This window comes from Octodon degus, unplaced genomic scaffold, assembly GCF_000260255.1.
Source record: "Octodon degus isolate 3935 unplaced genomic scaffold, OctDeg1.0 scaffold00298, whole genome shotgun sequence".
NCBI classification, from domain to species: domain Eukaryota; kingdom Metazoa; phylum Chordata; class Mammalia; order Rodentia; family Octodontidae; genus Octodon; species Octodon degus.
Window position 1 is genome coordinate 403,449 of NW_004524874.1, and position 11,426 is coordinate 414,874.

At 33.3% G+C, this 11,426-nt stretch overlaps 2 protein-coding genes across 3 annotated transcripts in view; one reads left to right on the forward strand and one right to left on the reverse strand.

The window, feature by feature from the left end:
• Positions 1–3,889, forward strand: part of Ccdc39 (coiled-coil domain containing 39) — a 44,471-nt gene extending 40,582 nt beyond the window's left edge. Inside the window, exons 18-19 of the mRNA XM_023707550.1 lie at positions 159–260; positions 1,136–3,889. Of these exons, the coding sequence (XP_023563318.1) occupies positions 159–260; positions 1,136–1,289 (256 nt within the window). The 3' untranslated portion in view covers positions 1,290–3,889. The remainder of the gene's footprint in view (positions 1–158; positions 261–1,135) is intronic.
• Ttc14 (tetratricopeptide repeat domain 14) overlaps positions 2,814–11,426 on the reverse strand; it is a 10,958-nt gene continuing 2,345 nt past the window's right edge. The window contains exons 4-12 of one of the 2 annotated variants that reach the window (XM_004647276.2): positions 10,922–11,006; positions 10,444–10,573; positions 9,984–10,139; positions 9,587–9,658; positions 9,097–9,216; positions 8,879–9,001; positions 7,549–7,666; positions 6,514–6,623; positions 2,814–5,677 (exon numbers count right to left, since the gene is read on the reverse strand). In XM_004647276.2, the coding sequence (XP_004647333.1) occupies positions 4,759–5,677; positions 6,514–6,623; positions 7,549–7,666; positions 8,879–9,001; positions 9,097–9,216; positions 9,587–9,658; positions 9,984–10,139; positions 10,444–10,573; positions 10,922–11,006 (1,833 nt within the window). In that variant the 3' untranslated portion in view covers positions 2,814–4,758. Of the gene's footprint in view, positions 5,678–6,513; positions 6,624–7,047; positions 7,667–8,878; positions 9,002–9,096; positions 9,217–9,586; positions 9,659–9,983; positions 10,140–10,443; positions 10,574–10,921; positions 11,007–11,426 lie in introns of those variants that run through there. The other variant, XR_192908.2, reaches the window with a different exon arrangement.

Below are 11,426 nucleotides of genomic sequence, written 5' to 3' on the forward strand. Positions count from 1 at the left end.
TCTAGGCCTGGTAAATTCTAGGCCAGGGGCTCTACCATGAGCTACATTCCTACTCCTTAGTTTTTTAACACTTAATGAAAATACAATTTATGATGTCCATTATAAAGTAAAATCTAATTTAAAAAATTCTGTAAAATCTAGTAGGTCTAATAATTACTGTTAAATATTTTCCAGACTGGATTAGAGCTACCTATAGCAAGTAGTAAAGGCAGCCACCAGAATTCTGTATCTTCTTCACAGGTCTCACTGCTATCACTAAGGTAAGTGGAAGGTTAATAAAATCTTGCTATAAAAGTTGTAAGATGGCAACAGAAGTACAGGTATAGAAAGTATTATTTCTGTGATTACAGCCAAATTTGTGAAATCTTACACAACCAGGGTTTTATCAGACTTTATTTTGCTAAAAAGGAAGCTTGGTTTTCTCCTGCAACTCAACATTACCAGAATTGTCTTTAGGGATGCTTAATCAATGCTCTGATGCACTGCTGGCAAAATAAAATGATCCTGATTTTAGAATTTTGTTTCCTATATTCAGCAGCTACTTGAGATTTTATGGAAAACACCAGAACAGTGCTTAAGTATTAAAGTGTTTCTATGTAAATATGTTAAGTAAATTTTCCATACTTTCATAATGTATTTTAAAAACATTTGAATTGTGTGCCTAGTAATTTTCGAAATGATCCTACGATTTTATCCCTGCCACATACCTCACTTTCCTCTTCAGCTTAAATTACATAAACTATTTTAATTACCTTCCAAACTTTTAATTATTAATTACTCTTGCAAACTTAGTAACTCTAAGAAGCTACTAAGTTGAAAATATTTTCTCATAGGAACTTTGAAGTATTTATTAAAACTGTTTCTATTTCCTTTTTTAAAATTACTTTTGGATATTTATTAATGGTTATACTTTTATTTTATTCTTTTGGCGGAACCAGGGTTGAACTCAGGCCCTTGTGCTTGCCAGGGAAGCACTTATTCTACTGAGTAATCTCCCCGGCCCCAGGTCATACTTTTAAGCGTTAGTAATATATACATTTTTCTTTTACTAAATTATGGTATCTTTTTTCAATGAGGGGGTCTTTTGAAGTATAAATTTGCATTAAATTTGTAATTTTTTTTTCTTTTCCCTTAGGTCTTCTAGGAGTAGCGTAAATACTTCTGCTTCTCAGGCTTCTGTTAAAGTACTGGAGCTCAACCTCCCAGACTCTTCACCAGTAGGCAGTAGTTCTAGGTCAATCAGTGCTAGCAGTTCAACTACTTTGAAAAGCAACAAGAATGGCAAATAAACATTACATTTTTGAACAAGTTTTAAACACAAAAACAAATATCTCCTACTTAATTGTAAGTTCCATCTGATTTTTGAGCTCCATATAATGATATAAAGAAGCCTACTAGAAATATAAGATGACCAAAGGTTTTATCCAGTAGAAAATGAGAAAATGTAAAAGCTGTTGTTTTTAAGGTAATTTTCTTAGTTTCCTACAATTTTATTCTCAGAGAAGGAAAATAATAACAGGTTTTTTTTATGAGGCTATAAGGTATACAAGCATGGGGACAAATAGTGCTTTTCATTCCAATTTTGATGTTTGTGGTGTTAAAATATACTACATACTGCTAAGGTAACAGAATCTTAGGAAGAAATTTCTGAAGATTCATTGCATATCACAGTAAGAAAATTTACATTTATTTTTATTAGATTCCCAAATTAGGTTTTTTAATTCAAAGAAATTTATTTTTCAGACTTTTAGGAAAAATAATCTGTTGAACATAGTTCCTTCTTTTGGTATAACTTGTAATTAAGACAGTTATTAACTTACACCCCTGAAGAAAATTGGTAAGAAAAATACAGTTTAAAAAAAAAGCAGCTTAAATTTCCAAGAATTATTCCACTCTGCCCTTTAAAAACTCAAACATATTAAAGATTTTGCTGTTAAAATAAGTCAACCAAGCATATTTTTGGAAATACCCTTAATAAATAATTTAAAGAAGCCAGCTATGATTTGCCAAAGAATTCTACAGACTTACACCCGAGGTACAACACCACACTTAAAGTTAGATTTTCCAGTTAATACTTAGTGCCCAGCACTTTGAACTTTTCAGTGCTACTGTGATTGTCTTAACCATTATCAACAAATTCCTTTGTTTCTCATTTCGTTTTAGAAATAGCTTAGAAAATATAGTATTTATATGCACAAATTAAGATGGGTAAAAAACTGGGTAATTTTTTTGTGTGTGAAACGAAGCATGAGACTTAGAAGATCTAAAAACTGATTATGTCATTTTGTTCAGCCAAGTTCTTACTCTCTGTTACTAATTTATAAATTACCTGGAACTCAAAACATTAAATGTATTCCTTGAAGTTGGGGGTTACATCTTATTTACTGGCTATACTTTTTTCACTTGTAGTATGGAAAGTAGCAATTATGTAAAGTTTCTTAAAACTTGGTAATATAAATGTACAGGGTTTGATACACAGTAACTGCACTACACCTACAACTTCCTGTTTACTAAGTTGCTATCTAGAGCCTAGCACAGTAGTTGTGGAATCATTAGGTTTTATGGCCAGCATACAAGAGTACATTTAACCCTTAAATAAACTAATAGTTCTAACTTTAGTATAATACTAACTGGCAAAACAGAGGAATAGTCCCTTTAATTCCAAATCCGATCTTAACACCCCAAAAGCCATTCTTCTAAGTTAAGGAATCCAAGACATAGACAGCCCAAGTATGTTCCAAACCAATGCTGAGAAAAACTACTGAAGACATCATTATGAACTTTTCACAATTTAATCTTTAATAGTACTTTTCTTTTCTTCCTGTGATGGGCTGTTAGAAACTGGTTGGGCTCTGCTTAAATCTGGTATATTTCAAGAGACTCTGGGAAAGAAGGAATTCTTAAATTCAATTAGCCTAAAAGATAAGGCACTATCTTAACACTGAGGTAAAATGGTATGTGTAAAGTTTGGAGCTGTGCTAGGGTTTTCTCAAGTGTCAAGGGGCTATGCAAGAGGTAGTTTTTGCTTTCTGAAAAGCTTGTTATGGCCAGGTTCAATGGCACACACCTGTAATCCCAGCTACTTGGGAGCTGAGGCAGAAAGATTGTCAAGTTTGAGGCCAACTTGAGCTACACTATCTCAACAACAAAAAATAGTTTGGGATGTGTAGCTCAATGGTAAAAGGCCCTGTCTAGAAATAATCCTCAGTACTTCAAAGCACAACAAAAACTCCATGATGTACAAGTGTGTAGGGATGACAGAACTATTAATACATACAACACTGAGTTTCTTCTTGCAAAGACTGTCAGTGCAGGAATGATTTAGCCTATTCCTATTGTCATTAGATATGTTCTTAACCAGGATTTCTTTTCCCTGTTCCACTGCAAAACAAATTTCAGATTTTTCCATTAGGCTCACACATCACTACAAACTGAAGGACACAAATGACATTAATAGTATTAAAGGTTTGGTATTTTACTGGTGGCAAGCTGACAGGTGGAATTGTCTCTTCCTTTATCATTCTTACTGGGACCTTTGTAGATGGATACCCACCTATGCTTCCACCTAAACCCATCCTCTGTTGCCTTGTGATCGGATTAAAATTTCATCACCATTTACAGCTTCTAGAATCTTACATTACGAAGATTCTAAAAAGCACCACAATCCCAACAATTAAATTATACTTCTTTCCCAGTAACTCCCAGATTACTATATTTAGTAATTTGGGGAAGATCTTTAAAATCCAAGACCCTTCCTTCTTTAGTTGTAGCTGCTGAAATTTATTCTGAGTAAAATTAAGCTATGGTTGGCCTAGTCTTTTATTCAGATCTTAAGAGGCAGTACTTGAAGTGAGATGCTAAGAATAAGGAAGAAAAGTAAAAAAACAGGCTAGTCCTAAGCTATTTAAAAATAGGCTTCACAATTTGTGAACAGAGCATTTGCAATACTAGGACAGTTCCCTATTTGTCTTTCCCCAGAGAAGTAACAGACTTACAGGGTGCTTCCCTACCACTGCTATTTCTGCTAAAAGGTTTCTATTCTGATCTACTCTTGACTAGAAACAGTCTCTAAGGGTCTTAACAGTGCTTAAGGTTAAATTTCTTATGGCTGTAATGCTAAAAGTAAAACAAAAAACAAAAAACAAAAAAACCCAATAATGGATAAACAAGCAAAACAGACTCTTAGTCAACTTTCCTGGTCTTATTTGAAAACTGTTAACTGAGTAAAAGCCATGGAGTGTTCACAGATCACTTTTAATTAAATTAGGCTTTTTGGAGGCCAATTAATAGATGTGATCTTCTATTTTAGAATAAAACCAAAAAAAATTAAACATGATGTAAAATAGTACTCAAGAGACATTCAAACATGCTCTTTCACAATCTGAGGGCTTTTAACAGAAAAGTTATTTTTGATGAAATGATTCAAGCATTTAATGCACAAATTTAACTTTCTGCCAAACATCAACATAGGATGGGCCCAGGAATTTGCATATACCATAATACAATGAAGCAATGTTTTCAGAGAATTACCTTTCATTTAGGTAAAGAAATTTAAATTGTCATAGTAAGAAATATACTGTACATACTCATGGAAAGCCCAAAATTCAATTTGTGACAAAGGGACCTACAACTGAAACAGATCAGATTAGCTTTCTATAAGCTCTACAATTTTAGCAGGGTTTCTGCATGAGATTGTTACAAATGAGATATACAATATTTACTAGTGCTTAGTATAAGAGTACAAATTTCCTTGACATATTAGTTTTTTGGCTTATTTCCTTTTTCTTTCTCAAATTCAGCTATCTGATTAAATATATTGAGTAAATTTTGAGGTAAATTTTTTTTAACTTTGCTTTCTGACTGCTCTTTGCTACTTAATCCATCATCTTCTGGAACCTGTGCTTTGTTATCTTCCCTAGAACTGTCCTCTCTTTCATAATCTCCTTGACTGACATTTAATCGGTACCTTTGCTCATGTCTACTGAAATCATGTGATCCAGGGTAAGTGTACTTCTTGTGTTTTTCCACTGACTTCCAATAGTCTGAACTGGCTGGTGAAGTGGAATGCCTCATGGAACCTGGCTCCCACCTTCTGTAATGTTCTCTTCTTCCCTCTATGTCTGTGTCAAATCTCCTATAACTGTACATTTTATCCTCTGAATTCCTACAGAAGGAATCTGAGCAATTTCTTCTAGTGGAAAAATGTCTTTCTGATTTATATGGCTTTTCTATTTTGCTACCACCTGCCTGGGTTTTATAGCTATTGTAAGAATCTTTTGGATCTTCAGACCTACCTCCAAAATCATCCGGTCTTTCAACTGAAGATGAAGAAAAAGGGCACCTAACTTTCTCTTTTACTTGTGTCTTTGGATATTGTAACTTATCTTGCTTTTCCAGTAGTTTTTCCACTTCTTGTTTTTGATTAAGAAAAGATGCTGAAGTATTAGCTGGAACTGGGTAGCACTCGTCTTTCCTATTCTGATCTACCTGATTTGAAGATGCCCTAGATGTATGCCTTTTGGAACTGCGAGAAGACTCTGAACGGGTCCTCTTATGTTTCTTATGCCTTTTGTGATCAGAAGAGGAAGATGAGGAGGATGAGGAAGAAGAAACAGACTCATCATCAGATGAAACACTTGAAGAGGAAGATGATGATTTTCTTTTTTTCTTCTTTAACCTAAAAAATATAGTTAACTCATCAGGTATGTGAAATATGAAAATGTTACTAATGTTTATAAAGATTCTGATACTATTTTGTTTTTTTTAAAGATTTGTTTTTATCCTGTTTTTTTTTTTTTTTTTTTTTTTTGTATGGGGAATTGAACTCAGGACCTTGTGCTTACCAGGCCAGGCTTAAAGATTTTGACCAAGCTCTAGCTCACATAACATACAAACGAAGTATGATGTAATGATTTCAGTTACAACAAAATCCAATTTTACCATCAAAATGATTTGTGGAAAAAATACTTGTGCTCGGGATGTCACTGTGAGCAAATTCATTATTTTTGAACAACACAGTGACACTTCTAGTGTTAAAAACTTAAGAGTAAATAAAGCCAAAAGGAAAATATTGAAGTTTTATATCTGGCCATTTAAGCTTCACTTAAATTTTCTGTTGGCACTCTTGTGCATGGCAGAATGTTTAACTGTATCTTGGACCTCTATCCACCAACTGTGACACCCAAAAATATCTCCAGACACTGCCAAATATTATGTAGGGAAAAACCACCCCAAGTAGAGCCAGTGCTCTACTTCTAAAACATCTCTAACATTCAGATAATTAAAATAACTTACTCTGTATTTTAATTCTAGGATTAATTTTATTTTCCAGAGTTCTACTGTTACTTTCCACTTTGGCTAGACTCTTTATAGAAAACCATATGGTACACATCCTTGGTGAGAATTCTTAACAGATATCACTTCAATTTTTTTTAACTTACTTTTTTTCCGTATGGCACTTTGGGTTCAACCCTGGTAGTTGCTTAAGTTAAAATACTGAAGATTATAGTTTACCTTTTCTCCTCTTTTAAGAGCTTACGCAATTTTTCTGCACTTGTTTCTATTTTCTTTGTTTTCTGCTTTTCTTCCTTTTCAGCTTGTTTTTCTCTTAATTCCAAAGATTTCTTTTAGAACCCAGATATCAGAGAAAACCACACGTTAAAAATAGAATATACAAAACCCGGTATTTAAGAGACCATCCCAAACCAGAAACCCAATTTAATATGCCCAAATCACCATAAAGCCATCATTAAGGAAGTATTTTGTAACATAAGAAGAAAATTATACAGATGTTTAGCATTAATCATTAAAATGGCCAGAACAGTATTGAGGACCATATTGCAGTTGGTATCCCATGAAAAGAGGGGAAGCCATTGCAGTAGTACCAATGACCCAGAGTGCAAAAAAAGATAAAAAATAAAACATGAAAAATTATTTTTAAAAATTGAGAAGATTAAAAAGGATGCAAAATTGACAAATAAAATTCAAATAATGACATTTCATTAAGGTGAATTGGGGGGGTTGAGGACACCATGTTCAAATACAAACCATTTTAAAAATAGCACAGCCCAGTTGGATGCATGATTACATAAGAAAGCATTTTCCAGTTTGTGGATGGGGATGAGCAGCACCAGATGTCACAGACACAGCAGCAACGGTCCAATTCAGAAGAGAATGCATGAGAAAACATCATCATCAGTATTACAGGAAGAAGCATATTCAATATCTCAAAAAGGTTTTCATAATTAGCTCAATTATAGTATCAACAGTGCTAACTTTACAGCTATAGTTCTAGGTAGGCACACTACAAAGTACAGTTCTCAAAACCACATACTGCATTTAGGAATTTTCCTGGAGTTATTTTTGAGTGCAAGCATTTAAAAAAGTGCAACACTATGAAATAATGTCAAACTTCATTCAGAAAACTATATTTAAAAAGAAATTTTCATAATGCTGCACTTAAGTCATCTAGAATATTGTTCCCTAGAAGAAAATTATATTTTGACATTATTTTTAACATTAAATTTCTAAGAGAAAATAAAGAATCACCTGCATATATTTATGTAGTTTCTGCAAAGCATCCTCTGCATCTTTAAAAGTCTCATCCAAAGCCAAAGCTTTCTTATAGTAACTTTCAGCATTTAAAAACTTCTCTTCTTCTTCTAACCTGAGTTTGAAAGGCAGATTTAGTGCTTTGTAAAAACAACAAAAGTATCCAAATGTATTTATAGGCCAGAGGATTACATGACGGAACTTTTACGGAAAAGCCATGATTAGCAAATTATTTACCAATACCTAAATCATATCCTTTGTACTGTAAATTATTTGGTAAAGCGATCACAAAGAATGAAAATCTGTTGCATGTAATGAAGTAATACTAGCATGCTTTGTAGAATTATAAGAAAACACATGATAAACTGCTACCTGCAAATTCAGTACAATCTTGCCTGCTAGCACAGAACTATATGGGCTGTCTTCTAGTAGTTCATTGGAATTTTTCCTTTCCACAGGCATTTTTAAATTTTGTTATTATTATTTTTGCAGTACTGGGAATTGAACTCAGAACCCTGTGCTTGCCAGGCAGGAACTTATTTTACTGAGCTGTCTCCCTGACCCTATTTTTTATTAAAAAAAAAAAAAAATCCATTCAAGTTCTTTTGAAATAAGCAGTGACGTATTACATAACCAGTTTGTAGATTTGAAGTTCATAAATCTATGCTGTAAAAAAGTAAAATTTTAAAAGTATAGACAGAGAATAGTAAAAAGGACTCTGCAAAATGCTATTAGTTTACAGAAAAAATTAGATCAGTTCTGTGTTGGCAGGAGGGATGAAGGGAGACAGGAACAATCTGAAGGTGGCTGAGAGTTCTGGCTGAGGGTGAATGCCCACTCCTGATCGTCAATACACAGGCACTAAGATAACTACATCTCAGCAGTCACTAGCTGTCCACCTTCTGAGAAAGTATGTCACTGGTCAGTCACTATTGAGAAGTCTATATAACTTGTTAATTTGGAATTTGTGATGATTCAAACTAGAATTATCATCCAAGCCAGAATTAAACTCATGAAACAAGAAAGAGATGATCTTTTTTTAAATAGCAGAATCATAGTAACGAAATGGGATCTTAGCTATTAAAGTAGGCTATTACTAAATTATTTATGTTTGAAGTATTACATTCCTTCAAAATAATCTAGAAATTACACTGGTCTATCAGTCAGTAAATATTTATGATACAACTACTCTGCCAAACATTTTTCAGTAACTATGTTTCAGTGATTCTGAACTGAGGGAGCTCCTGATTCTATTTCCTCACACAAAGTTTGAGCTTTTATAGCAGTTGCTTGAAAGAGACCGACTATTAACAAATCTGATACTTACTGCCCTCCTCTTTCTACGAGTGTTTGGCAGAGGTATTTTCGGGCATTCCTATGAGTTGGGCAGTTTTCTAATGCAAGTTCAAAATCTTCTATTGCTTTGTTCAAACTTCCTTTGGTTGCATATCTATAGACATTAAATGAGAGACATTTAATCCTGTGGGCTCTTTATCTTTTTCACATTTAATTGGCAAACACTTTTAAAATCCATAATTCACTTACAATGCTCCACGAGCTACCAAAGCTTCCACATTTTGCTTGTCTATTTCCAGAGCTTTATTGTATTCATTCATAGCATCCACATGGCGTCCAACCTTAAAATAATCAACTCCGACCTTCACACTTTAAAAAAATAAGTGTTAGTACAATATATTTTAAAAGCAAAGGTCTTCAAATCTGGCAAACATTTAGTTTTCAAAAATACTTTCAATACCTAAGCAGCACTCTGCCTTTAATATTTCCATAATGAATATTTATAAAACACAGATATCAGTATGGTTCTTTTTGAAAAAAACTGAAAATGCAGAATGAAATTTAGGTCTGTTACATTGACAACATAAGACCAATACAATACTTATCTAAAAAAGTTAATATGAAAAGAATCTTATTTCATGTATAAACAAATTTTGGTCTTAATGATAAACATAAAAATGCTAATTTATCCTAATTTGAGACTATCTAGATAAAGATTTTGTCAAAACAATCTTCATACCATTTTAAAGCCCAAGATGCAGACTGTTTCTTTCGTAATGCAGAAGCAAAATCATCCTCAGAGAAATTTTTGCTATTAAAGAAAATAAAGGTCAAACAATAAATACTTCTTAAATAACTACATTTCACTTTGCCTGACAGGCCCCCAAGACTAAGTAAATCCCAAGCAAGAGCTCTGTAATGCATTTATACAGCAAAAATCCTTAAACTGTCAAAAAGTGAGTATTATGAACAAAATGTATTTCTTAAGCATAAGACATGTGATATGGCCCAGGAGATGGGATCCCCCAGTTTATTCTCCTGCTAGGCTTAGGATGATCAGTATATTCTAAGCTATGCATTTCTTAGGTTAGCATCATTTTCCTACCACCTAAGATAATAACAGAAATGGACTATACCTTTGTAGGCCTCTCATTAAAGATGGTGGATTAGATTCATCTATTCCTAGCTTTTCTAGGAGAAATTCAACTACTCCTGGATTAACAAATCCCAAAGAACTCTGCATGATATTTTCATAGGATTCCAAAGAATTACTATTTAGTTCAACACTCCTCCTTGAAAAAAAAAAAAAAAAGGGACACAAAAATATAAAAGTGAGTAAATTATTAGTAGTATACATCATTTCTATTAAATAGCATTATTGTAAGAGGCTTATATACTAAAATCATTTTTGCACAGGTACATACTACATCATGGTAGGGTTTCTTCTACCAAGTCTGAAGTAATTTAAGGTTTATAAAAATAAAATGACATTTTACCACAACAGAAACTCAAATTCCGTGTGTGAGAAGTTTCACAAAATGTTATTTTAATCCAAGAAACTTGTAATGAACTGCTGCTGAAAGTTTGGATAAATACCTGTAGTACAACGGAAGCTCTTCAGAAGTAATGACACCTAGTTTAGTATTAGATAGGTGTGGTGGAAGAGATGAGCTATACAGAGACACCGCAAGCTTTTCATGGTACCTGTCAATATCCTTGATTCCAGCTTAAAATACAAAAAAGAAGAGAAAGAGAACTAAGCTAAGAGGAAAATGTACACTAACCTAAAAATGCATAAACATCTCCTAACACTACCCCCTCATTAGTCTACATTGTCAAAATTAATAAAAAAATTTCTGGGGCGGGGGCATTCTTTTGGACAGGATTTTGCGATTGTATTGTAGTCTAGGCTGGCCTTCGGCTCACTGTGTAACCCAGGCTAGCCTCCAACTTGCCATGATCCTCCTGCTGGGATTACAAATAAGTGCTGGGATTACAGGTGTGCACCACCACACTGACTTTTTAAAAAAATTTTTTTTAATTGTTTACTTTTCATTAGAATAAAACTGAGCACCTCGAATGATGTCACCAGTTTGGTAATATGACAAAGGATCTCCATGGTTACTATGAGAAGGCACATCTCTTAAGGGGCAAAGAGCCTGCAATGAGAAGCATTTGAAAACATCAGACATTTCATACTTCAGTGAGAGTATCTTCTTTTAACTGTTCAGTACTAATAATTGACATACTAAGAAACAGCAAAAACCTTATAGTCCATTTATTTTTCTTTTAATTAACACATAATTTATATACTTGTAGGGTGCAGTTAAATAATACATCTATAACATGTAATTATCACATCAAGATAATATGCATTTCCATCTTATTTCTTTGTGCTTGGATCCTTAGAATGCATCTCTGCTAGTTTTTATATCTGAGATCATCTTTTTAGCTACCACACATATGAATGACATGAGGTATTTCTAACTCATTTTACTTAACACAATGTCCTTTAGTTTCATTCGTTTTGCCAAAAATGATAGCACTTCACTTTTTTTCTTTTTTAAATTTTTTTATTT